Consider the following 27,494-nt stretch of genomic DNA (forward strand, 5'->3'; position numbering starts at 1 on the left):
CTGTATTATTGCTAATACCTGTAAGAACCCAAGGATATAATTGTACTTTCTGGGTGGCCCTTTGCGGAGGTGAGGAGCCAGGAGTTGGGCTCAGTGGGGGACCTTGTGGGTCCCTTCCAGTTCGGCACATTCTGTGAGTCTATGACACCTAGGCCAACACAACTCTGACTGTTGGAATGCTCCTGGAAAACAAACATATCCCAGCCCTATTTCTGTAACTATGCAGGACTGGGGTGAGTAACGGTGCTTGCTGGCTCTCTCACACTTTGCTGTTGGTAATTGGTTGATATCTCGGGGATGGAATAATGCATGGAAGTTGTTTTCTGCAGCATGTGCTGCTAAACTTCTGGTTTCTTAAGAAGATCCTTTTGAAACTAGACACAGCTCCTGGAATCAGACCAGGCGCTGCTTTTCCAGCCAGCAGCATTGTACAAGCACTACTGATCCCAAGGCTGGCTCCTGGGGCTACTGTCCAGCCCCTTGTACCTGAAGTCCTGCTCGGCCCTGTGGTACTGTGTGCCCCATGGATGGCAGTGAGGAGGCAAGGCTTCTGCAGCTGGGACCTGGCCGCTTTCTTGCACGTTGCATTGATAAAGCCTGGAGAAAACGAGCACGGAGCAGTTGGTGGCTGGGTGAGTAAGAGTCGGATGTGGCAGGGTATGAGATGTACAAAGTATGCAGGGCTGGCTCCGCTACCAGCAGAGCAGTTGGCCTGGCAGCTGCTGGTGTCATGTGTTTCAGCTCGTGTGCTGTAACACAAGCACATGAGAAGTCATTTGGGCAGGAACAGAGCAGACATTTCAAGAGACAGGAGCGATTTTCTGAGTTCAGTACAGGGGAAGCTCTGAAAAACATGGGTGATTTTCAATGATTTTGGTCATTTTTCTCTTGAGCAATGTCAGGAGGATGGGAGCACCTCATGGCTGCTGACCTCTGGCATGGGGATGGGAACGGCATACCTCAGCATGGCTTGGAGCTGCCTCTCCATCTCAGGTGCAGGGCGAGCACAAAAAGGAGCTCAGTTCACATGTAATTCATTTATTTCACATAGAGTACATTTATTCCACTGCTTTGCATCCCCTGCAGCCCCCACCCCACTCCCATTAAGCACTCACACATGCTGCTGGAAGCCAGGGCAGCTGTACCCATCTATCAAAGCCTGTCAGCCTGAGAGCATAGGCTCTTCCCATTAATTAAGCAAATGTAATGTGATTAGCTAAGGCTGTAAATGTTTCACTTAGAGAGCTACAAAACACCGAGCATCGCAAGCCCCCATTTTCACACTCTTGTGCCATCTCAGATGCTCCTCAGGGGCTGAGAGGTCTGTGCTCAGATTTCTGGCACTGAAAGAAAACAGGGACCTCTGATAATGCTGGGGATGGGTCTCACTTTGTAGCCTTTAAAGTGCTGTTTGAATTACAGGAGCCTGAAGAAGAAATTAATTTCTGTGCTTCTAGAAATGCCTTCCTGCCTACACCTTTTTGAATTGAAGTAACAAGAACTGCTGAAAGCTGAAATTTTGGTAAGAATGTGTACCTCATTTAAGCTTTCTGCGTGCTTTGGTGGGAAACATGTATTACTTAACATTTAAAGATCTAAATTGGGGTGCTTCAGGCTGTCAAGCTGAAAGCAAATGGAATGTTCATTGAAAGTCAGGCAGAGAATAAGAACATTCTTGGAGTTGATTCAAGTAGTGCAAACACCATCTACTTAAGGACTTAGAAATTAAAGTGGGATGGAGGTGCCAAGGTCTAATACAGCTGAACAGCCCCATGCCAGCCCTTTACTGATCATCAGGATGCACGAACCCCGAAGGCACCTCCCTGTTCCCAGCCCCACACACATTCCCAGCCATCGTGAACATCACAGTTGGACTAAATGATCTCAGAGCTCTTTTCCAACCTTAATGATTCTCTCTGACTGTGACTTCTCACTCCCACCCTCAGCTCGGTGGGATGCAGAAATGCAGCATTCCTTTCTCCAGATCCCCGCAGCAGCTCAGCCTGGTAGGCACGAACTAAGAGCGCCCCAGACGCGGTGGCTGTGCCCACAGAGATTAGGCTGCTTCCCAGCTCCCACCGGGACTTCATAGGCACTTGCCTCCATGCATGGTTTGCTGGAACTTAAGCCTGGTGCCTGGCATCTCACCCTCAGCACTTGGGATCAAAGTCCTGGCACATCCCAGGCTTTCATGTGGATGTGAAAAATAGCCCGGACTCGAATCACGAGAATCATTTCCTGAAGCCAAATATATTTCAACAAACCATCCCACCAAGCCCTGACATATCTTGTGCAATCTTTTAGATGACCCAAATTGCCAACTTTATTTCCAGAAATCTTCTGCATTTTCTCCAATAGGAGAAGAAGACATGACCATCACAGCAGCAAGGCAAGGCAGGGATGTGCGCCTGGATGTGCATCAGGCAGACACCTTCATGGACGCAGGGGTAAGAAAGTGCTCTCTGCAATTGCTTTCCTATCGCTCACAGAAACATCCCGAGGGGCACCAGGAGGAAAACGTTGCTTAAAAGCCCTCTACCTCCCTACCTGCAACTGGCCAGTGCCGCAGGTAGCTGTGGCTGTGGGCAGGAGAAGGGAATGGCTGCTGTTGGCACATTGTCCTCCACCAGGAGGAGGTTCTGCTGCAGCATGGCACTGCTGATGCTTCCTGTGGGCTTTGTATCTTAAAAGTGCTCTGTGAGCATCCCCCTCTGCCCTGGGAGTGCTTCTGACTGCTGAGGTAGAAATGGAAAGGGGAAGAGGGCCGCTGCTACACCTACCCCATCTACGTAGGTTGCTCCAAAAGTAATGCCTCTTATTTATTTCCACAGAAACTACAACAGCTACAAAGAGCCCCTTTGCTTCACACACACTTCCATCTCAGACCATTTTGTCAGACTGCCCCTCTGCTGCCATCTGTTGCACAGCAACCAAATGTAACGGAATATTGGTGGGAAGGTTGAACCTCTACTGCCATACCACCAACATCCACCTCTGATGTCATGGGCCACCATCATAAAATAGGAGGCATTACTTTCAGAGCAGCCCTCACAGATGAATAATACTGGAAGCCTAGATAATTAGCTCAGAGGACCCAAGAAGCCCATTTTGTACCACAGTTTAACGCTAGTATTCAGTGAGTATTAAGGTAACAGCTCCTTTAAAAAGAACGTAATTATTTTTACAAACGCAGTCACTGCAGAGCCATTCATAACATGTATATATAGCTGCAATTCGGCATGTGCTGTGGGTATTTTATAGGGTTAGTCCTAACATCACAAGCTAATAATACTGAAAGCAGAGCGATGGGTAAATCACAGGGGACAGTGCACTCGGTGTATAGCTAACTGTGATTAAGTAGTTTCTGCTTTCAGGAGAGAGATAAGGGCCCAAAAGAATAGGTCCCTCGATAACATCAGGTAATTCTTATATATGGTCCTCAGTGACACAGGCATAAATCACACTAAAACCCATCTGCAGATCTGAGAGGTGAAACCATAAATCCTGCTTTATAAACGAGACCTGCACATCTGATAGTGTGCACTACTCCAGATTTACAGCGGCTGTAAGCGATGTACCAAGGTTCACAAACTCATCGGCACTCTCTGTCTGGGAAGAAGAAGGGAGTCAAGATATTCTATAAGAGGTGGGTGTATTTCAAGACACACTCAGAAATGAGAGGGACAGCATGTGCGAGTGAGAAATTGATGCTTTGCACAGACTTGTCATGTCTTGACTTTACACTTCAGCCCCTCTCATCTGGCCCTGGTTCCCATGCAGCCATGGCACTGTGTTGTGCCTTCCCTTTTGCTCCCCAGCCTGATGAGTAGATGCAGAAAGGGATCTGGAGGTTCTGGCTGATGGTAAGTTGAACACGAGCCAGCAGTGTGCCCTGGCAGCCCCAAGGGCCAACAATGCCCTGGGGTGCACCAGGCCCTGCACTGCCACCAGTCAGAGGAGGGGCTGTCCCCTCTGTTCTGCACTGTGCGGCCTCTCCTCCAGCTCTGGGTTCTGCAATGTAAGAAGCACATAAAACTATTAGAGAGCATACAAACAAGGGTTATGAAGGTGGTGAAGGGTCTGGAGGGCAAGATGTATGAGGGGCGGCTGAGGTCCCTGGGTCTGCTCAGCACAGAGCAGAGGAGCTGAGGGGAGGCCTCATGGCGCCTGCAGCTCCTCACAGGGAGCGGAGGGGCAGCGCTGAGCTCTGCTCTCTGGGACAGCGACAGGGCCCGAGGGAACGGCATGGAGCTGTGTCAGGGGAGGGGCAGCTGGGGGTTAGGGACAGGGTCTGCACCAGAGGGCAGTGGGCATGGCACAGCGCTGAGCTGCCGGATTTCAAGGAGTGTTCGGACAATGCGCTCAGACATAGAGTTTGGTTTTTGGGTGATGCTGTGTGGAGCCAGGAGTTGGACTCAATCGTCCTTGTGGGTCCTTTCCAATTTAGGATATTCTGTGGTTCTAGAGCTGGGGGCTGGATGCTCCAGCATCTCTGCCTGGGCTACAGGCTATCTGCTGGACAAAGATGACTGAGACAGCCACTGTATCCTTCTCTGAGTTTAGGCAACTCATCTGGGATAGGTTTGTCTCCCTCAGTCTTTGTAACCCCTGTGCACAGCTCAAGGCTGCTTACTGACCTGTACACATCACGAAGCATCTTCCGGGGGCTGCTTGTGCTATGGCAGGTCTGGGGTTTGCCATACTTTCCTCTTTGTGCTGCTGTAGTTCTCCTGTGACTGCATCTGGGAGCACACATATTTGTTTGTCTTTTCTGTTGTTAGAAGGAGAAAAATTACAGCTCTTCTGTGGTTTGAGAGCACTAAGTGCAGGCTAGAGGCTTGCTCAGAACCTTCTTGCAAATGCAGCACGTTGTTGTTGGACATGCTCTGCTTCACAGTCACTCTTCTCCTCAGGCTCATTGGGTGTAATGCACCCATGGGACTTCCCAGGGAAGTGGTGGAGTCACCGTCCCTGGAGGTGTTCAAGAAACATGGCGTGGCACTGAGGGACATGGTTAGTGGGCATGGTGGGGGTGGGTGATGGTTGAACTGGATGATATTTATTAGAGGTCTTTTCCAACCTTCATGATTCTATGCCTTTACATCCCTACAAGCTGCTCTCACCTCTGCAGTTAAACCAAGGTACTAACTATTATTGTATTATTATATTGTAGATTACTTCATTTTGTGCTCATTATTGGGACCAGGACCTTTGAAACACCCTGAATTTCTTACAAACTTTACATTTGGTGTCCTTTTGGACACAGCCACCTAGCACACCCAGCCTGCTTCTTTGGGCAGCTCCCCACATGAGCTTTCACAGCAAAATCTCTTCTCACCCTTTCATTTTTAGCAACTTTACAGCAAACTTCCAGCTGGGGTTAGAGCAGCCTCGCAGAGCTAACTTCTCTTCCTATTAGGGCGTTTCTGCTACAGCAAATTTACATTGCTATATAATTGAGTCCAGCAGCTTTTCTTCTTTCAAAGCAGTGTGCAGCTCCCAGGCGTGATCTCTCTGTGTTTTCAAATGTCATCTATGTAAAGTTCAGCACCTCCTAGGTAATGAAAGGCAGTGCTGTGTTTTCCTCTAAAATGCCTTAGGGAATGAGCAGAACTGAAATGCCAGCTTGAGGAAGAAGTGCCTCCCAAAGGGTGAACGGAGCATGTGGAAATACACACGCTGTTTCTCTAAGGGCACCTGCCAGAGCTCTGGTGATGTGCATCAAACTATTTGCTATCTGTCAGCTCTCCAGAAATATTTCTTTTGAGGTCTGTAAAAAAGAAAAATTAAAGATTTCAGTATTATTTTTTCAGGTATACATAAATACAGAACCCCAGCTGTGTAACACAGGTCCCTAAGACAGCTGAATCTGCACAGTCTGTCCACCTGTTTATCTGCCTACCTGAATTTCTTGGCCATAGAAATGTACGAGGCAAACGGATGGAGGCCTCTGAGAGAAAAACCTTCCATAAGCTCAATGCAAAACTCCATGGATGGAGAGAACACTGTTAATGCTTCTGGTGAGGGAAAAGCGAGGGCCAGCCCTTCCCCTCGTGGCATCTGGATGTCAGCTAGCACCCAGAGGCTTTTAGAAAACCCTGGCAAAAAAAATGACGTTTGTTTTTTCCATTTGCTTTTAGAAGGTTTCTGATACGTTTGCCTCCTTTTTACACTCCCATACCTCATTTCAGCACTTCCATAGCGTAGCTCATAGCCAGCCTTTGCACCCGAGTCAGCTGAAAGCTATTAACATTGTCAGGCAGCTCAGAACCAGTCAGTGTTACATGTAAAGCTGCTTTCTGACTATCTTCTTAATTAGTTTTGCTGGCACTTGCTGCTAACAGGAACAGAATAAAATAGAGTTTAAAGCACTTGTCTTCCATATTTCCAGAGTATCAAATCTAGGAGGGTTATTAACTGCTGAATTGCTCCACTCAGACTGTCTTTTCATTTTATTTTCTTTTATTAGCAAGTACCACCAACGGTGCACTCAGGGCCAGTTGTGTGGCCGAGGCTGCTGTATTCTAAGCCTGAGCTCTTGTCACTCACAAGCCTTTGCCCGATGTAACAGCCAGCCTCAGCTTGCTTTCTGCAGTGTCTCTGGAAGGTCCCAATCCCAGTAGTAACTGTGGTGCTTTCAAGACAACATGTCATCCACTTGTTTTGCCCATAGCTGCCCAGGGCATCTGGGTACCTCTATCCCTCCTGGTGGGCATCACCTCTGCTCTTCAGCAGCATAAAGCAAGGGTAAGGTGAGCGTTGCAGCACCACGGGGGCTGTTGCTTCCCATGGGCACTCATCAGAAATGTAATGGTTCCGGACACCCCTACCCACCGGCCTCTCAACCCATCTGTCCCCCATAGTTTGCTGGCGGGTCACTCTTCATCACCCTGTCTGGGAAAGGCTGGTTGGAGGTGGGATGCATCATGCTTCAGATCATAATTGATCTTCAAAGAGCACATTTAATGCTGCTAGCCCACTTCAAAGTGAAGCAGTACCTTCCAACCACCCTCCTCCGTACCATCTGATAGCTTTCTTACGTTCTTTTCCCTAAAGATTCATTCCACAGCTTTATAGAAGTGCTGCGTGTCTAAACCCGGCAGGGTCTCCAGAGTCTCCTGGCTTTCAGATGTCTGCTGCCTGGGACCTGCTGAATAGAAAGACTTGGGGGGCCGGATGGACGAAAAGCTGGACATGAGCCAGCAGTGTGTTCCTGCAGCCTGGAAGGCCAACTGCATCCTGAGCTGCATCAACAGAGGGGTGGCAGCAGGGAGACGGAGGGGACTGTCCCCCTCTGCTCTGTGCATGGTGGTTCCTGCTGGTGTTGGAGCTGGCAGCCAGGGTGCCATGGCTGTGCTCAAAGAAATAGAAATGTTTCTGTTCCTGGGGCTGCCAGACTGGCAGTCTTCAGGCAGGGAAAGGACCCCTCGCTCTTTCCCTTCTGCTCCTGAAATGAATGCAGTTCTCCATTTTAAATCTGCAAAGCTCACTGTTTCCCATCCTCTCCAGTGGGCATCTTGAAACTTGAAGCAGGCTCCCCTAGCAAATAAAAAGAGGCAGCCCGATTAGTTGCATGGCAGCAAAAGTGGGTTAATCGCAAAAACTGCTTCTTATGCTGTCATGGTTCAGATAAATGGGTTTAGCACAGCAAGCAGCCAAAGGGCACACATTAGCGGTTTGTTCTGCAGCAAAGGGAGAGAGCACGCTCAGAGGACACCCCTCGGAGGCATCCGCCTGCTGCCTGTGGAGCTGGTGGCAGACTTCCCGCTGCCTTCAGCGGAGCTGAGACTGTGCTGTAAATAAATGTGTCTGCTTCTAAAGGGTACAAGAGGCAGATCAAACACAAGCGAGCTTTTTCCTGCATCTTTTCAGATCTTTTCCTCCTTTTCCTCCATGGATTTCCACAGCATTGAAGTTTCACTAAAAAGACAGTGATTTGAACATTGTTTTTACACAGAGCTTCTGTCCATATTGAAACAGTGCAGGTGTGGCTGGGATTTGTTCACGCAGTTTTGTTGCATCAGTAAAAGATGCATCAGCTCTTTGGAATCTCAGCAGGTGAAGGAGGGAAATGGGTGTCACCTGCCAGGTAGTAGGGAGGAGAGCAAGGAGGTACGGAGGGACTGCTGGGGTCTGAGGCTTGGCTTGGGCTGTGGGGAAGGAGATACAGAACCTGGTGAGCTTGTGTATGGCCCACCTGATGCTGGCGTGAAGTAAAGCTGTAGTGCAGTGCGGTAGGTTGGTAAACAGCTGGTAACTAACTATTTAGGGAGTTTATATTCCACTTGAACGTGGTTATGAGCTCTTCAAGGACAGTTTTATGGTGTACTGAGTGGTCAGAAAACATAAGGTAGTTTTCCATTTCTTGCATGAACAACTGCACCAGCTCCTCTGGATGCACAGGTGGATATAGGATTGGAGTTCTGACATTTCATGTGCAACAGAGGCATTCGTTCCTGCAAAACAGAGTCATTATGAACTATAAATGGAGCAGAAACTCGTATCATTTCGGTGCTTACTGATTTCAGTTCTGATTTCTATCATCTTATGTTGTTTATCCATTGCTATGGCAAACTCTCACCTAGAAACAATGAAGATGTGTGAAGTTATTAACCTGTGATTCTCATTTCTGGCTGACACCCTTGTGCCAATCACTGCCAGCTCCTCTCCTGCAGCCTCTGTTCTCTCTGGAGGCTTCCAATCAGCTCTGCTCCTGCTTAGCCCCCAGCATCTCACAAAATGAGGGCAGGCTGCTGTTGCACAGCCTCTCCTTCTTCACAGAAAGCAAGAAATAAAGCAGAAGAGCCTTGGGATTTTTTTTCTCAGAAAGGATGTTTTCCTTTCAGCCTCGTCATTTGCATTTCTTATTTCTTCATTTGCTGTCTGCTCGAAACACAGCAGTGCAGCCCAGCAGCCAGCTCAGGAAATGGGCCGGGCCCCAGTTCTGTGCTCCCATTTATTGCTGTGTAACTGCATGAGCTCTGGGGCTGCTGTTGGATGTCTCAGGCATGGCACAGACAGGTGACAGCAGCACAGGCAGCCCTGGCAGAGCAGGGCATCCCTGGCAGCTTTTACAAATGCACATGTAGAAACACAGCCATGCTCTCCTTGGTTGGCAGGACTGGCAGCAGAGCTGATGTCATAGAATCATTAAGGTTGGAAAAGACCTCTAAGATCATCCAGTCCAACTGTCACCCTTCCCCACCATGCCCACTATGTCCTCAGTGTCACATCCCAGTTCTTGAACAACTCCAGGGACTCCACCACCTCCCTGGGCAGCCCGTTCCAATGCTTTGCCATGCTTCCATCTTGCCCCAGTCTGGCACATAAAATGGAAGTCAGAGAGTTTGTATTTACTGTATCTCCTTAAAATGGTGTGGTTCAACCTCTGCTACAGGTTGGGACATACGTTTATCTTTGGGACCAGTAGCACCAGCCTGCAATTAGTCTGCTCCCTCTATAGGTAGTATTTGCATCTCCTGATAAACTTGCATTCCCTGTAACAGGCTGATGCTCAAATTAATGCTGGGCTCAGTGTGTTGGAATCCTCCAGTACAGCTCTACTCCTGCAAGCTTGCTGCCTATGGGACAGTCAGGATTTGGGCACTACAGGGCCCTCCATGGACATGGCAGGGACTGCAGAGCACCCAGCTGCTGGCTCTGCTGCAGGCAAGGGAAGCCCAGTTGGCATATGCTGGGTTCTGCTGCAGGAGAGATGACATTGCTGCTGTGAATTAGGGTTGATATTGCCGCTTTGTGATGTGCACCCCAATTGTGTCCACACTGCTGCTGTTTCCATCTGCTCCTCCACGTTCTTGCTTTTCAGGGCTCTTACTCCTTTCTCTCCTTTCATTCCCAGGCTGTAATTATTATGAATCCATGCTGAAGCTCACACAGTAAATCCCTTCTCTTCAGGCTCCCCCTATGCTGATGTCCCCACTGCTGTCCCTAAGGCAGCTCTGGCCTCTGGATAACCCCAGTGCTGCCTGGACCTCCAGCCTGCATGGAACGGCCTGCCTTCCAGTAGCTCTCAAGCAATTTGGAGTGGATATGGAGATACTATAGACCAGAGAAAGGTTCTTAGCAGAGAGTATTTGGGGAGCGGGGAGTTGCTTTTTATTTTTTGAAGGAGGAAATATCAAAACATCATTCCTTCCTAGCCCTGGGAGATCCAGAGATGTCACAGCTCTTTGGGAACAGCATTATGCCACAGAGACAAGCTGCTTTATCTTCTCATTCTCATTTTCTAATGATATTAAATAGCATTCTTTCTCTGTCCTCGGGGTACATGCTGGCAAATTCATTTCTCATTGTAAATCAAGAGCACTTGCACTAATCTCAGCAAAAACTGACTCAGTGGAGAGTAGGATTTTGGCCAGATCATTAGGACATGAAAAACAGCATGGTCATGAGCCTTACAAATGTCTCTCCGATACTTTCATAGTAATCTCTCCACAAAGGTGATCAGGAAGCAATGCAACCTATTTAATAATTAACTACAACCATGATCCCTCCTTTATTTAAAAGCTTTTTTGATACCCAAATGAAACAGCCTAACGTCACTCTTAGATTTGCTATTTTCTGATGATAAAAACATGGTCTGGTTCAATGTGTTTTTATGGTACTCCTTATCAGCTGAAGTTTGATGATGTCTTCTGATAATTCACATTTTTCTGATAAAAAACACCAGAGTGCTCAATTTTTAACCACAATTTAGAAAGCAGGCTTATGCAACAGCACTGTCTGTCAGCCACCTTCTCCTCCCAGTCCCACCACTACCAGAGCCAACACTCAAATTGAAATCAGTTGACAGGGGAGGGAATTACAGACCTGAAACCTATGGAGGGCCCACAGATTTCATGAAATGAGTGGAGAAGGAGCTAGTAAGAACCACAGGCTGCCACACAGTAGGAGGGAAGTGTGGGGTGGGTGGTCTCCGCATGGAAACATGAACAACATTTCTGTGGTTTTATCAGTCCAACTTTAACAGTACTGTGCTTGACTTTCTTGCCACACTGCTTAACTTCAGCACTTGAGGAGGTATCCTTGTATGTGCACTGTAATCTTCATTTTTTCCACCAATCACCATGGATGAATGCATGCCTTTCTCTGGGTCTGTTCCACTGCTTTCCTTCCTGTAGCAGAAATGCTAAGTCATGGCCTGAACCAGTGATTGAGCACCTGCTGGGAAGGCGGGGCCAACCCAGGGGAGCTCAGGTGTATGCAATGCACCTGAGTGAGTGGAAGGGGTGGAGCCAGGATCCACCCCTTCCCAGACCTCATTTAAGGGCTGGCAGCGGATGTGAGGTTATTTTGCTAGAGATGCCTGTCTACCTGAGGCCTTCTAAAGGTAAGCTGTTCTTTTCCTTCATTTCTGTATCCACAGCTGCTGCATTTGGGCTCATTCTCACTTGCTGTAGCCAGTCTTTAGCATCCTGCTATTATCATGGAACTTTCCACCTTGTTATAGCATTATGCTCCCACTTGAGAGCAATGGCAACAGTCTTTTCCTCCCTTCCTACCCCACGTACATATGCTATGGGCCTTTTGGGACCTATTCTTTACTGAGCAAGTGCATTTTTTATGATGCCTATACATGTCAGCACTTCACACTTCCTCCCCACCCTGCCTCCTGTGCATTACTTATCTCTGGTTGGTAGTTCACCATTGCTTTGACATCTGGCAGTACAATCAAAGCAGAATCTCACTCACCAATGCTGCAAGGCAAGCAAATCCGTGTTTCTTTACCGCTTTGTCACCTCATCCTCTTTCCCAGAAGAAAGTTCACAGTACCCTTCCATGGCAGGGCTCTTCTGCTGCTAAGAATGTGATTGCATTTTGAGATTTCTCCAGCAGCAAAGCCAATGTGTGAGGTTTGCTTGAGTTAAGCCCCCACCTATGGCTGGTTCAGCACTTTCAGGAGTGCTAGTTTAACTATTTCTGTGAATGTGCCCTCAAACTTCTTTGAAGTGGATTTGCTGCTAGAGAAGCCTCAGTGGACCATGTCCAGGGAAACCTCACTGTGGCCTTCCAGTACTTGAAGGGAGCATATAAACAGGAGGGGGTATGACTGTTTACATGGGTGGACAGCGATAGTACAAAGGGGAATGGTTTTAAACTAAGATCAGGAGGTTCAGGATAGATGTTAAGAGGAAGTTCTTCACTCAGAGGGTGGTGATGCACTGGAACAGGTTGCCCAAGGAGGTTGTGGATGCCCTATCCCTGGAGGCATTCAAGGCCAGGCTGGATGTGGCTCTGGGCAGCCTGGTCCAGTGGTTGGCAGCCCTCCACACAGCAGGGTGGTTGAAACAAGATGATCATTATGGTCCTTTTCAACATAGGCCATTCTATGATTCTGTGTCACACGTATCCAGATACTGTTGCCAAATATATAAGAGTATCTTTTACTGCTTGCTGTGAAATATTAATGTGTAGAGTGAAAACTGCACTTCAAACATAACTATAAAAATGAAAAAAGAAATGTGATGTCATTTTGCATGCTTTTAGATAGAAGAGAAGCTGATCCAGATTATGGTTAAATTAGGGTTCCTTCCAATGCTTCCTACTCTATTAAAAAAAAAAAAGTGCCTTTGTAGGAAAAAAATCATGCTCTGAAAGAGTGGTGAGGCAGTGAAACAGGCTGCCCAGGGAGGTGGTGGAGTCACCATCCCTGGAGGTGTTCAAGAACCACAGAGATGTGGCACTGGGACGTGGTTAGTGGGCATGGTGGGGATGGGTGACAGTTAGACTGGACAATCTTAGAAGTCTTTTCCAACCTTTAAGATTCTCTGATCTTTCTCTCCAGACCAGAATGCTGATGGAGGAGTTTACTCTGCCATGCACAAATTTACTAAGCAAAGAGGGACAGGAGAGGATCTAATAAGGACTCAGCTCAACACTTTTCTCTGTGCCTGTTAGAAAAGGGATTGTATTCAGGGACGCTAAGCCCTGAGATGTATCTGAGCATCTTGACCCCCAGCTCTTCAGACAGACAGCTTGCTGGGATCTGCCTTCACTTCTACTGAAAATGGAATAGTGACACTTCAGTACTTTGGCTGTAGTTGTTTTAATCAGATTGTCAAAAAAAAACTTGAAATTATGGTAACAGAAACACAAAGCTTGAGAAACTTTAAATTCCTTCTGTTAGCCATATTTCTTGGGATCTGGGTGATTTCAATTCCTTCCCCACCCATACCATGTCTTGTTTCAGTCCATCAGATATCGAGCAGTATGGTACTCCCACAAACTTCTGCATTTCCTCCAAAGCTGTCAGTGCTGGCTCTGTGTATTTCTTGCCTTGCATTCTATCTGCAGCTCATACTTTGGATTTCTCTTTTCCTCTTTGTTTCCAAATGCTGCAAGAACAAACCAGCTTTCTGTAACTGTAAAGTCACTCCTTCATTTACAAAGCAGGCACCAACACATCTCTCAGATCTGTCTGCAGCATCCAAGGAAAAATCAATTCCAGACATATTGTATCAATTTCAACACTTTGTAGGAACTGGCAGAGTTCAAATCGCTTAGCTCTGTATGTCTTGAATCAAATTCTTCTTTGTTTTGTGCAGATACAAATGTAGAATAATCCTCCAAACTTCGAGGGAGTTTAATTCAAATATGCATCTGTCTAAAGAAATTAAATAAATGTGTTGTTCCCAATTCACATACTTCTTCTAAGGGGCAGATGTGGCTGCCTGCTTTTGGAGGCCAAATTTCAAGCCTTTTAATAGTCACCAGATAACTTTACCCCAGTCCTGCATTCTCCAAGGGAATCACAATTTAGCAAGGGCTTAATCTTGTTCCCAATCACGTCAGTAAAAAAAAACTCCCATTGTTTTAAATTCTAGCACGAGTGATCCTAAAACATGAGTCAGAATTGCACAGTGCAGCTTCCACTGGGTCAAGTCTGAAGGGTCTCTCTTTAACCACAGTCCAGTATGTGCTCACCCAAGTTCCTCACATGCAAAAATATCCTGACTCATTCCTTCCTTAACCAAGCTCCCAGTACATTACTGTAAATACTACCCAGGGAGTTTGATTTGATCTTTTGCCCCTATCACACCATCATTTTTTTTTTCCCTTCCTTTCTTCCCTTCACTGTCTTGTACTCTGCAAGCCCCTCATATTTGTCTCTATGCCTTTATAGAGACAGCAGAAGCAATAAACTTTCATTTCCCTCTTTAAGCAGTTTCATAACGTTTGATTATTAAAATGTCTCTGTTGTTTCACTGAAGGGAAAAAGTCAAGCCCTGCATGTTCTGGTTATTTGTTTTCTTCTCAGTTTCCTTGGCATAGGGTTATACTGTTGTGTTATTTTTTAACCTAAGCTTACACAAACTTTTCTTGAGATTCAGCATTCAGAAAGTTCCTGCTGAATGAAATGGGGTGAGGCTCACAAGCTCGAATCTTTCAGTGGAGATGCAGTGAGGGCAGGTGATCTCATTTTATGGCAACATCTTCACAGGACATCTCCTATGAAACTCTGGGACTGGAAACGTGCAGATTACCATATAAAGCCCAAGAGTTATGCTCAAAAAAACTTGAGTTGTAGCTGAGCTATAAGAAATATGTTGCAGGAAGTGTTTTCTAATCAAGACTTGGCTCATGCTGTAATAACCTGTGGTTCACCAGGTCTTTGTGGTTGCCAGGCCCTAGCTGGGTTCTCTGCACGCAGAGGCTGTGCATGTAGGGCTGTTTCCCCACACCTCACCACGAGCACGTCATTCACCAGTGATGCAGTACATCAGCCTCTGGGCTGGAGCATCCTTCTGCCAAAGAGCACAGGCTGTTACCTCCTACTCTAAACCACTTCTGTCCCATGCTGGGAGCTACCCCCAAAAGCTGCTGGTAGGAGAGAGAAATGTGGCCAGTGAAATCTGGACATATGGTCTGTCTGGAGGAAGAGAGAAAATTTGTCTGCAAACAGCTTGTAGCTTAATGTCTTCAAAGTGTGCCTGTCCTTTCTCGCTTGTGAGGACAGTGCTGTGGGAGATGAAGCAGAGGATTAACTAAGTGGATCTTCAATGCCTCATTTACTTGAGGATTTGTTAAAGCTGAGTCGGTAAACTCGATTAGCTGGTGGGATGTTCCGGTAGGATTCGTTTGGGGTTAGAGATGGGCTGCTAAAGAAATGCTGGATGTGCTTCTGCTCCTCTATTGGGCCTGTGAGTTGAGTTTCATGCACAAAGGACATGGCATGACCAAGCTGCTAAAGCATGAGGAAAGCTCCCACTGCGAAGTGGGATGAGATGGGCTTTTCTCGAAGCTGCTCCTTTGTGCTAGTCACATCCTTGAAGGCTAGCACTGGAGTAGCAAGGCAGCTGGCAGAAGTCAGATGGCTGTGTTCACTGTGGGCACCTTGCTGTTTCAAGAACAATTCCCTGGGTAGAAGTTTGCAGAAGGACTTACTGTACCCAGAACGTTCTCCAGATAATGATTAAGCTTTCAGTTACACTAAGTTCTGTCACACAAAGTACACATAACAGCGTGGTGTGGCGATCTCTGTGAGAGAACGTCGCACTCTCTGCCTCAGAATTTGTCCTTACAATGTTCAGTTCCTCCAGACAGGTAGAACTGGGGGTTCCTATCTGGGTTTAGTACCCACTAAAGGTCCTTCAAAGCGAGTACAGAGTGGGTACTTGCTCTCAGCTGTGCAGCTGTACTGTGCAAGCAAGGTATTCTAACACAGCAGCAGGATGGTGGAGGGAGGACCTTCTTTCCTTTTTGACTTGTTGACCTCAGAATCACAGGATGGCTGAGGTTGGAAGGGACCTCTGGAGGCCATTGGTCCAATTCCCCTGCTCATGCAGATAAATTCAGTTTTCTTGTATAACCGCATTTAGACAGAATGTGGTGATGTTTTGCTCTCCTAAACCAAGAGGCCATTTTTTTAGGACCTACTATTACTCTATTTCAGTATTTTACCAGTGGTTGGATGAACCTTCTGATAATGATTCCCTGAGTACAGTGCAAAATCAGAAGAATCCCCTGCAAATGATTTGCTGTCTGTCAAATAGAGATGTTTTGCATAAAATCTGGAGGGGTCCAGAGCTGTAAAGAACTGATTTATAGTGAACTGGAGGTCTTAGGTGCGCTGGAGAAGCTTTCTGGGTTAGCACAAAGCTTTAGAAAACAGAGTACAGGAACAGGGCTCTCTACCCTGATATTTTTCCACAGCAGTTCCTCAAGGAAAATACAGTTGGTGAAGCATTGAGCCTGCAAATTAAATGAGATATGTTGTGTCATCTGTGCAGTCAAGAATAGGGTCACTCCTTACATAACACTGCAGGCTGCTCTTATAGAAATAAGTGACACTCCTGGATCAAAGCGGTTCAAGTTCTGCTTTCCAGGTCTTGCTGTTGTGCAGATATTAAAGGATGAAAGAGGAGTAGGATACATGTTTTATTGCACGTTGCAGAGAAACTCTTTCCAGTCATACAGCTGAGTTTAAAGTCAAATTCAAATGAAAAACAATTTGAATAGAGAAAAATTAAATGTCACAAAAGGTAACACTTCCCAGACAAAGCTGATGAAGAAAAAGATTTCCTCATCATCCTTGAAAGCAGAGGGGTTCTGGGGAAAGGGTGAGTGGAAAGGAGTCAAGAAAGGCCTGTTACGCAGCTCTTCACAGGAAGCTTGACCAGACTCAGCTCTGGGGTGAAAAATGGTCAGTGATAGAGCCCTGAGCTCGTGTGGCTGACGTACAAAGCCCCTAGCTACTTTAAACAAGTGTTAGGACAAGTCCTTCCCTTCAGGGCTGCTCTCCAGGAGTTCATCTTCCAGTCTGTATTCGTATCTGGGATTGCCTCAACCCAAGCACAACACCTGGCATTTGGCCATATAAAACCTCATTAGATTCTTGTATGTCTGCTTTCTGAGTGTGCCCAGGTCCCTCTGTAGGGCATCCCTCCCTTCTATTGTGTTAACTGCACCACTCAGCTTGGTGTCATCAAACATCAGGATCTGAACAGCACGTGCAATCCTAGTGAGCTTCAGTGAGGAGAAGATTTTGAATTGAAATTGCTCTGTACATTGTTTATCCAGAACTGATTATGTCAACACAAATGTACTGTTTTTTTCTCCACTGCTTTTCAAAGATCTCCTCTAATTAGCCCAGCCTGAGATAGCATTTAATAGCATCTAGCAGCTGAACAACCCTGATGATCACCTCCAATTCAAAGAGATTAGACAGGGTAGGAAACCTGAAATTTTGCCTTATTTACTTGATATGTTTTATTCTTTATGTCTCTGATCCAAAGCCCACTAGAGTCAAATATTTCCATTTCTTTTTGGCTTTTGTTCAACACCTTTGCCAGTAACCATTTAGTCACAGCCTGACTGCTAGCATATGTAATCAAAACAAACCTTGCAACTGGATGTTAAATAGTATTTGTCGGCAGCGGGGACTCAGCAGACTTCTAGGCAAGAGAAAGAGGCTCTCTAGATCGCTCCTGAGGTTCTCTGGCAGGGTAAAGGCAGTGCTCAGCTACTGTTGTCAGTTGGGAAGTTTTTTGTCCACTTTAGCCAGGTTTTGTTACACCTATTTATAAACAGATGAACTCCAACAAAGTTGGTTGCTCTATTTATTTTTCCCCTATTTCCATGTGTATTAATTCAGCCCCCGTGGTCCTACTGGTAAAGAAATCAATAATTTCCTCATTAGCACTCAGATCTATTAATTTTGGCATCCTCTATGCAATAAGCATCTCTTTTTCAGATTGCACATTGTCTACATTTTGCACCATAGGCAGCTTTGCAGGAAAAACAACAACAACAAACAAACAAGATGTATTGCAGCTAATAACAAAGAAAAGACAAAAGGACTGGGATGAACCTTGCAGCGTTGGCTTCCTGAGATGGGGCAGGAGGTGAGCCAACACTACTTTGTCCCTGTGGTTATTGTTTTCAGGGTTTTTAGGTTCAGGGATTTTATTAGATTTTTTTTCTCCTACACTAACAATATTAAACATACGAGTAAGCTCTTGATCTTGGCTTAAAATTACTAATTAGCCACGGATCACATCCTCAGAAATGATTCTTAATGCTTATCAAATATGTATGTTGAAAGGAAACAAAACTCAGGTGGCCTGGATCTTGAGGGGAGTCATGTAATTACTTTTGGGGAGTCTTAAGGGAGTGAGAGATCTTGCTGGCAAGCCAGAGCTCTGTTTTAGAAGGAAGAGAAGACTTGAATCTGTTCCCACACAGAAGCTGCCCTTTTCCTTCCATTAAATGTACTGTCTAAGAAGAAACATTGTGGGTCACAATCCCATCTTCTTGTGATTACTTGGTTTTTTTGTGTTGTTTTTTCTAAGAAAATGTTGGATTTTTAGCGGAAATGGAAAATGATTCCTGCATGAATAGAATACATCTTTCACTACTTCTGTCAGCATGAGTCGTCTTTCCCTAGATCGTACAGATTTGGATCTGAGTGCAGCTACATCACTGAATGAGACAAGTCTTAAATCAAGGGGCTTTCTGTGAACTCAGTATGTTCCAAGGAGCTCTCATTTCACTATGGCGTTGCATTTTCTCTGCACGTAATCCATATGCTTCCATTGATAACCTTGCCCTAGAGCTGGCGTGTTTGGTGGAATCCAAAGACTTGGTCCACAAAACCTTTGTTCCCTGACTCTCTCATGCACGAATAGCCTACATCCTGTTTGTACCTTCCACAGTTATTAATGAGATAGGAAAATACATGTGCAGTTAATCTTGGAAAGTCACAGTGCTGGTGAAGTCTTCTCACTGCAGAGGAGTGCCTGGTGACTCCCTAGGCTGACTGACTTAGTGAAATAGCCCCAGTTTCTCCCTGCTGTCAAATATCATTGATTTTGGAGTAAGGGTATCAGGAAGGATAATTATTATGGAGGCTAGATAATTATGTTTAACTCTGTTAATTATTATAGTATTGCTTCTAAGAAATGGCATCCTTCCCTTCCCAAGATGGGCTGCTTCTAATTCTGAAGGGAAATGGCACTAATTAGCTGTATTGTGAAGATATGTGATGTTCTAATTCACTATAGGTACCTCCCTTTCACTACAGCTTGCTAATTGTAGAACCAGAGCTCTTGAAGATAAAGATTCTATCTGCTACAGACAATGTGCAATTGTCCTGGATATAGCAAGTATGGCTCATATGTACTGACAGGAAATCCCAGGCTAGACAATCAACTTATGTTTCTGAGCTTTTCTCTGATTTTGCCAAATGGTATCACGATGATGTCTGTGACATGACTATAGCCTAATGCCTTTTAAAATACAATATGGTATAGCATCTGTCTGCACAATGTGGATAGATCTTAAGTAGTTTTAAATAGCAGCAGTCTACTTGCAAGATCATGGAGTTCAGTGTGAACTGATTTGCCCAGAATCTGCAAGTGGCTTTCCTTCTCAGCTCTCTGCTGCTGGTATCCAAATTTTCCATCAGCATCTGTATTTACCTAGAACTGAGCCTGTTAGCCACAGCAGAAATTGCAATGTACATTCGGATCAGGGTGGGGTTTTTTTATGATTACACTTAAGATGTCTGATTACAGAGAATGCTTTATCATCAGCCTTCCTACTTCTGGTAAAAACAGTCAGAGCTGTAGGAGCTTGCTTGTATGTTTGGTCCCAGAATCTGAAAATGCAGAAGTTAAGCAATAAAAACATGATTATATGCATGTTTTCCCTTTCCTACAAAGAATCTGCCTGAGTTTTAAGTAGATCTGGACCAGCAGAGGAATACTTCCAAATATAATGACAACAGTGTTTGAGTGGAAGCAACTCAGTCCCATGGTCATGTAGCTGGCCCAGTGCCTCACAGCCTCTTTGCTGCCTTCTAAAACAGCTTTTGATTCCTGACCAATTCCAAGCTGTTGTATACAGGAGAAAAAAAATCTCTTCTCAGCCCCTCTGAAGACTCATTGTTGTCCTTTGATCTACATACCTGCCCATTTCAATGACTCAATTATGTTTTCACTCATTCTTCAATACTGGAGTCTGAAGGCTTCATGTGAGACCAGAAATGTAATTCTCTATTCTGTTCCCACAGTTGTGATTATCAACGCTCATTCTTTCCTACACATCACCCCTCCTGAAAAGGTAGTACAAGCTATGTATTTATCTTATTCCTTAAAGATAAGAGTTGGGAATAGATAATCTTTTTCTACAGAAAAGGCTTAACAAGGAGACAAGGAATTTTTTATCCTACTACATTTTGCATGTGGGTTTGATTACCAGCATGAGACTGGCAGAGCTTTTGGCATTCCTGCCATCCCTTGATAAAAGGGAAAATGTGGGTTCTAACCTGTGCTATCTGAGCACACAGCAAAATCCTAGAGTACAGCTGCCTCCTGTCTCCCACGTCAGCCGGACAGTATGAATGCAAGCTTACCTCATCACTTCAAAGTTATGAGTTTTGTTCATTGCTAGGTTAAGTTCAGTTATGAGCTTGCACTGGGTCATTTGGGAATTAACTACAAGAGGAACAGTGAGGATGGGACATGAAAAGACATATCCTCAGTATTGGTTGATATTTTCTCTCTTCAGCAACTGAAGTTTTTGAGGTCTCTAGAGGAACTGAAACTGCAGAGATCACTGCAGCTGCTCCTTTGTGCTTCTGTTCAACCCCTTGTACACCTCAGTTCCACTGTCACTTTGCTATTAGCTACAACACGGAGATGTGCAGCTTGCTCAGGCTGACAGACTGGAAAGCCATTTTGCCACAAGCTTTTCTTTCCCACTAGCGACGTAAGATGACCATTTAACTATGAAGTCTTGACCTCTTGACACCTGTCAAGAACCCTAATGTTCAGTACTGTTGCCTTTTGCTGAATTGGAAGTACTTCCAGGATGAGTCATCATAAGTCACCTTAACACAGGTACTGTCTACATACATCTTTTGTTCAAGAACCTTGCGCTGCTCCTCTGTGTGCCCCCCCAACCCGTTGCTGAAGCATTGCAGCTAATGATGTGGAAAGGCAGGCCAGGTAGCTGCATAAAAAGAAACAAGCTGTCATATCACACCCTTTCTCCATGACAAGATCTTCCACCATATCTCAATGCAGGAACTTCTTATGCTCTAATGTTTCCTGTGTTATTCATCAAACAACTTCTCTGTCCTCCTCTTTAATTTGACAAACAATTTTGTAGAAGTACCTAATGTCCATACTGCCCAGTCCCTTGTTTTTCAAGGCTGCTTCTGTAAATAATTAGCATGTGATCCTTGCTCTGCAAACTTTTATCATCTCTCTGCTATTGATGTTACTCTACCGTCTCACTTGCACTACATTTCCCTAGACCCAGAATCCTGCAGTGTCTGCTCCATCTGACAACACCTACAGAAACTGAATTAAATGAAGAAGTGTTTGTGACACAACATTGCATGAAACCGGGCTAGCGCTGCACAGCTCTTCATGTTGCTCCCCATTACAGTTTGTCTGGAGGTTGGATGACCCCAGAACTTGTATAAGAGGACAGATAAACAGACTCCAGAGGGGAATAAGGGATTATGGGAATAAATATCTCTTTCAGAATAGTGGATTCACTGACTGACCATTTTTACTTTGAAGATCACACAAGCAGAGGAGACTGTGAGAGCACGCATGCATTAAGGGAGACTGAAGTCAGTGGTTTTCAGTTTTGTACTTAAAAAAAATAAACCTTTTTGCTAATGCAGCAATAGCGCTTTACTCTCAAAATTGTAAATTAGAGAGGCAGGTAATGGTAGGTGCCTACATTTCTTCTAGTAAAGCATCAGACGGAACTGCTGTTTTTGAATGAGTAACTTAGAACATGTCCTATAGCACCACCTAGCAGGCTAATTTAAAAGTGGCCTGAATCCTTTACTCCCGGACTGTAACGAGGAGCTTATACAGCAGACACAGGCTGCGCTCCATTCTTTGATCTTCCATTCTGCAGCAGCTGCTTCTTAAAACCAGAATCCTGTCAACCTGGTACTTAGTAAGGTTGGGATCTCTACTCTCCGTAATCATGTTTATCATAAAGCATTTAAAAGAAACTACACTATGAATGCAAACTGAAATGACATCTTGAGTATTTGCATAAGAAACCATTGGTCTCTAGACATCGTCAGCTGGCAAAGGCACCTTTCAGAAAGTGTAAACCAATTCAAATATTTATTCAAATTCACCGCTAGAGTAGGTAAGTCTTAGCAACAGGCAGGCTTTCAAAATCCATCATCAGTGTGCCTTATTCAGTATGGAGTATAGTCCGAAGTAGTCCCTCATCATCTGCGAGCACTTTTCCTTTGCACGGAGGATGAATGTCAATACCTATTTACACATGACAAGTTTTGGCTAATGATGCGGTTACTCACTGAGGCTGCAGACTCGTGGCTATTAAAGTTCTCTGCTGATAAAGGAGGAGATGAAGCTCTACTCTCCTTTTTTTTTGTCTGGCTGCCTCCCACCTTGTTAGAGCCTCGGCACTCTTTAGACTTTTCCACGATCCCATTCAACTTAGTAACCTAGTAGAAAATGATTGCGGTCCCTTTTTTGTTTTTGTTTGTTTGTTTTCACTATGGGGAAGTTTTCTGCTGACAGTGAGTTAAAAGCAGGTCATGAAAAGGTCTGATGAATGGCAGATCTGGCTAAAAGTGAGGTTCAGAGGGAGAAAGGTAAGATCTTTTCTCCAACTTCTCCCTTTGGGTGGCAGCAAACTGCTAATCTGTCCTGCCGTTCTGCATAAAACTGTAACCTACGGCTAGAACAGCGTCCTCTCACAAAGAAGGGTGTTTTCTTAGCAGTTACCAACTTGTCTATTGGGAGTTAAAACCAAGGATGCCATTAAGAGTCTCTGTTCACAGTAGGGAGATATGCTGGCTAGGCCTGGCGAGGCTGGGTCTGCGTAGCACTAGCATTTGTATAATGCTGTGGACAAGCAGGAGATTGTTGAGCACAAAAAAGATGAGACTGATATATTTATTAGGATACTTTCATAGAAGTTGTGGCAGAATATTTCTATTTGAATGAAAACTCGTAATTTCATGGTCTTCACTGTTTTATCTGAAGGTAGATCTCAGGCTGAAATTACAAGAATGGTCTCCTCTTCTCTGCATTGACCAAACCAGGGAACCTCAGCCCCTCATCTTGATCTCCCACCCTTTTTGCCCTCTATTGTTTCTGCAGTGGAAGGGCTCTATTAATAATATATGAAGAGGGGATTTAAGCAGGATAAACACATGGGTCTGCAGCACTGAAACACAAGGACATGCATGGAAATCCCAGCGACGCACACACTGTTTTTCCCCTTAAAACAGTGCAGCAAGCCAGCAGGGATCTTGCTGTCACAGCACGCAGCTGACATTTCTGAGCTGCAAACCTCTGCTGCCCGAAACCTGAAGAATTCTGCATGAAACGGTGACTTTAATTTCTGAAAGGGTGGGAACGCTTCCCTTACACAACACGCCTGCTGCACCGCGTGCTGACACCACACAAGGCTCGGGGCCGAGCAGGATGGGGCTGGCACAGCTGTCCCCAGGCCTGCAGCTCTTCCAGCTGGCACCGCGGCCCCTCGGCAGCTGCTGCGGGTTTCTGGGCTCTGGGGGGGAGGGTGCACGACCCGGGGCACGAGGTGTGAGGTAGACAAGGCCTTGCAGCGCCGCACACGGCATAGAGCAAAGAGAGGTCGGATCCACCTCTGAAACGCTCCGCTAATAAGACGAACCCATCGCCCGCCCCTTCCTCTTCCGCCCGCAGGAGCTCCGCCTCGGTAGCAGCCGCGGCGCGGGCACCCCGGTAGGTGCGGGTGCCGGGCGGGGGGAGGCGAGGCCAGCCCGCCCCGGGCTGCCGGCCCCCAGGGCCCCGCACCGCTGGGCGCGGTGTGGCAGAGCGGTCACCGGGCTTCTGCGGGGCGGGTGGGAGAGGGAACGGCTTCTCGGCCGGCTCCAGCCCTGGCCCCGCTTTTGCAACAAAAATCCTCACTCTGATGAATTTGCCTGTACGTGCCTGTAAAAGCACGGTGTGGCAAAGAGTATTTCAGCCTTTGAGGGAGATAGGCCTATAAATTGTGGTGTAGCTTCACCAGAATTCAGTAAATCAAGTCAGAATTTGCGGGGAATGGTCCGTGTAAATCACCACGTGGCTTCTGGTTGCCTTCCTTACAAGTAAGATGCACAAAGGTTAAGAATACCACGTGCAGCTGGGCCTGCGGTGTGATGGTATGGGCACTGAGCCTGGGAGGGTTGAGTGCTAACAGGTTCTGACGGTATTTCTTCTTATCTTTTCATGGACGCTGACCATCACGAGAACTGATTACTCTGGCTTTGTTTTCTGCTTATTCTTGTGTTAAGTGCGTGGCAGGACGGTAGGGTGTCATCCAGCCAGGGCTACAGCAGAGGCTGCCCCCTCTGTAATGGCACAGCCATCCCATCAGATCTAGACTACCAGGCTGTTTGCCAAATGGTCATTAGCTCTCAGGGGGTCCTTTGGGTTTACTATTATCACTTTCCTGCCTTTAGCTCCGCTGCCAAGGATGTTTTCTCCCGAAAGTGGGTTTCATCCAAGCTTTCAGCTTTTTGGAGTGTTTTTCTTAAATAATTTTGTCAAACAAATCACCTCCTCCAGTCCTCAGCAGTGTGTTAGAATGCCTCCAGTTATTATGCTGAGCAATGCAAATGTAATGATTGTATACTTACATGCGTCATTGTTTCTGTTCAGCACTCAGTGTGTGTTTGGCACAGTATAAACATTGAAGGGTTCTTCCCCTGGTGAATTTACAGTTTGAAAGGGCTTCATGGGAGGGAGTTGTAATAATGTATCATTAAAACACCTCCTTTAATTTAATCCCTTTCTGTGCCCCTGTGGTTGAAACCCACTTGCTGTTGATCGTGACGGGTGTATTGCGGTGCATCCCGCAGTGCTGGTTTGTGATGTTCCAGCCCCCAGTTGTCCGCTCTACCCTCTGTGGGAGGGTATTGTTCAGCCTGAGTGGAAGAAAAGAGCATATGGCTAAGTTTCAGCTGCTGCGTTACAAAGCACAGTGAAAGCCACCTTTGGTGGTGCTCTGCACTAAGGCCTCAGTGGCTCTGTCAAGGCACAGTTTCCTTCTGCCACCTCGGCTTCCTGTAAGGACAGCTGGAAATAGCTGTGTCTGAAACAGCTGCAGCACGATTCTCCCCAGCTCATGTGTTAAGGCTCTGAGAGATGAAGCACTGCAAGATGCAGATGGGAACGGGCACCCAACTGTCACTGATATCTTTTGGATTTAGTCACCTACTCCATAGAATGGGTTAGGTTGGAAGATCCTTAAAGATCATCTAGTTCTAAGCCCTTGCTGCAGGTGGGGCTGGATTAACCAGTAATTACCTGTTTATTAACTGTTATAACTTTGCAGTAGCATCATTTTAGGAAAGGATTCTGTAGCCACTGGGATTTTTTAAGAGATTAGAGCTCTCTTGGGCTCTAACCCATCATGTGGCTTGGTCCGTAAAAGGAGCTGATACTCCCCCAGGGAAGCAGAACCCTTGAACTGAAGGAGCTGGCAGGTTGGAAAGTTTTTATATTTATCAGCTGATTTAAATAGTCACAACGTAGTCATCTGCCCTGAAACAATTTCTATTCCAGTTTCTGCCCAAAATTGTATGAACAATTTGTCAGACATATTATTTCAGACACGCATTTTTTAAAATTTGCCATTGAAGACATGGTGGTGTTTGAAAATAGCTGTTTGCTGAGTAAGACAGAACCACAGCCTGGCAGGTGAAATCTGAAAAACTAGAAGAAGAACGTACTGTTCTTTTTCTTTGAATTTTGAAGTTGATTATCCATTAGAAGAAACTCCAAAGGCCAGTTCTGTCTCCTAACATTTTCAAATCAGGATATGATCCCATTTTGGATGTTGTAGTTACGCTCAAGTTACTGAGTTTACTCTTGAGGTAACTAAATAAAATTCTTGGAGATATACTGTGGAGGAAGTTAGGGTAGATTCATCTAATTATTGTCTCTTTCTGGCCTTAATATCTACAGTCTGTTGCCATAGCGGAGTGCAGCAGTAGGACTGTGCTGGCAAGGAGTAGTGCGCTGGATGAATACAGAATGTCTATTGATTGCTGGGGGAGGAGGAAGCGTGGTGGCTTTATTATTGGCTTTATTATTGGCTTTACCACAATGAATTGATTTACTGGAGGAGGGGGAGAAGTTAATTCTTTGTTTCAATTATCCTTTGTTGTTCAGAGGCCCCAAAATTAATGAGCATTGCTTTCTCTGTAGAGGTATTCTGTGTTTTGTTAATGCAAATGAAGGTTTGTTTCATCGGATATTGTTCTCTGCTGCTGCTTACGTTGTTTTTAAAATGCTACAGGGATGAGAGACCCATTTAAGCACACTTTAATTCCTGATTTTGTGTTACAAACAGGTTAGGATTTGACTATGGGAGTGCAGTTCCTGCGGAAGGCATCTGTCTGGATAAAGAAGCACAAGATCACTCTGCTGGCTACTTCTTGCGTGGGACTGTTTGGCGCTAACCTTTCCTATCATGTATTTCCTGAGCAGACGTTCAAACTGTTGCATGAGTGCTGGTCAGATGGGCAGCCAGCTGAGCTTTCACAGAGGCTCTGTGCTGTCTTTCAGGATGTCCTTCAAGATACTGCAGTGAAGTCCACCAACTACCGAGCCTTTCCAGCTTCTGGCTTCCACCCAGTCAGTGCTGGAATCCCCTGGCTGCCTGCAGGTTCTTTAGTGGGCATCCCTCCTAATTTTGATAGCACAATTGAGGATAAAAGAGGAATAGTCAACCACGTTGTTGTGATCAGTGGCAAGGAAGTAGACTGGGAGAGCAACGAAGGTGTTGCTTTGAAGGAAGCTCTGACGTTTTCACTTGAAGCGCAGAAGTTTGCGCTTGCCAGAGAAGTTGTATATTTGCAGAATGGCAGCCCTTTAGCAAGTGCAGCTGTGGCTCCAGTGTGCTTAGCTGGTACGTGTCTCTGTGGGACAGGTATAAAGATAGCTCTGGGTCTGTATTCTGGCCCCAGGATACTTCGCAGCATCTGTAACCTCATAACTGCCGCTGCTGGACTACTCTTCTATTACATTTCTTACGATGCTATGACCTATCACCTGGACTGCAAGGCTGACAGAAATGCAGCTACTGTTTCCAAAGACTATGCCAAAGGTGGGGTGGAATTTTATGACAAAATCCTGTCTCGCAACAGGATTCTTCGTGTTCTGATGGGCAAAGAAGGGATAAAAATGTATGCCCCGAGTGGTAACCTTTTCCCAAGGTACTGGTTCAGAATAAAATATACCCCGTATACTTACCGAAGAGATTTAATTGTTAATATTTTAAAAGAGCTCCAGGCATAGGAAGGGAGTGCTTGAATTTTAAACTTGTGAATTATGTATTCTCTTGGAACGCTGCTGTGCTGCTGTTTTTTTCTTCTCTATATTTTCATTAGAATTTGGGGGTTTATTTTTGCATATAGTTTGGAACGAGTTATTGCACATTCCGTGAATAAAGAATTCTCTCTTAAAATATTAAAGAGTTGCTTCAAAAGA

At 45.6% G+C, this 27,494-nt stretch overlaps 1 protein-coding gene across 4 annotated transcripts; it reads left to right on the top strand.

Annotated features, from left to right (window-relative positions):
• On the top strand, window positions 1,064-27,494 carry TMEM177 (transmembrane protein 177). Of its 4 annotated transcripts, XM_021400108.1 has the most exons (5): window positions 1,064-1,321; window positions 1,423-1,522; window positions 2,359-2,447; window positions 3,553-3,646; window positions 26,356-27,494. In XM_021400108.1, the coding sequence occupies exon 5, from the start codon at window positions 26,370-26,372 to the stop codon at window positions 27,300-27,302; it is 933 nt and encodes a 310-aa protein (XP_021255783.1). In that variant the 5' UTR covers window positions 1,064-1,321; window positions 1,423-1,522; window positions 2,359-2,447; window positions 3,553-3,646; window positions 26,356-26,369; the 3' UTR covers window positions 27,303-27,494. The 4 variants fall into 4 exon arrangements, with proteins under 4 accessions (XP_021255783.1, XP_021255784.1, XP_021255782.1 ...); XM_021400109.1 differs by lacking the exons at window positions 1,064-1,321; window positions 1,423-1,522; window positions 2,359-2,447; window positions 3,553-3,646 and adding an exon at window positions 11,309-11,350; XM_021400107.1 differs by lacking the exons at window positions 1,064-1,321; window positions 1,423-1,522; window positions 2,359-2,447; window positions 3,553-3,646 and adding an exon at window positions 23,380-23,738.

This window comes from Numida meleagris, chromosome 5 (assembly GCF_002078875.1).
Source record: "Numida meleagris isolate 19003 breed g44 Domestic line chromosome 5, NumMel1.0, whole genome shotgun sequence".
In the NCBI taxonomy this organism is placed as follows: Eukaryota; Metazoa; Chordata; class Aves; order Galliformes; family Numididae; genus Numida; species Numida meleagris.

Bases quoted from the DNA above. Each gene is read 5' to 3' on its own strand.
- TMEM177 (XM_021400108.1), top strand. From the start codon at position 26,370: ATGGGAGTGCAGTTCCTGCGGAAGGCATCTGTCTGGATAAAGAAGCAC.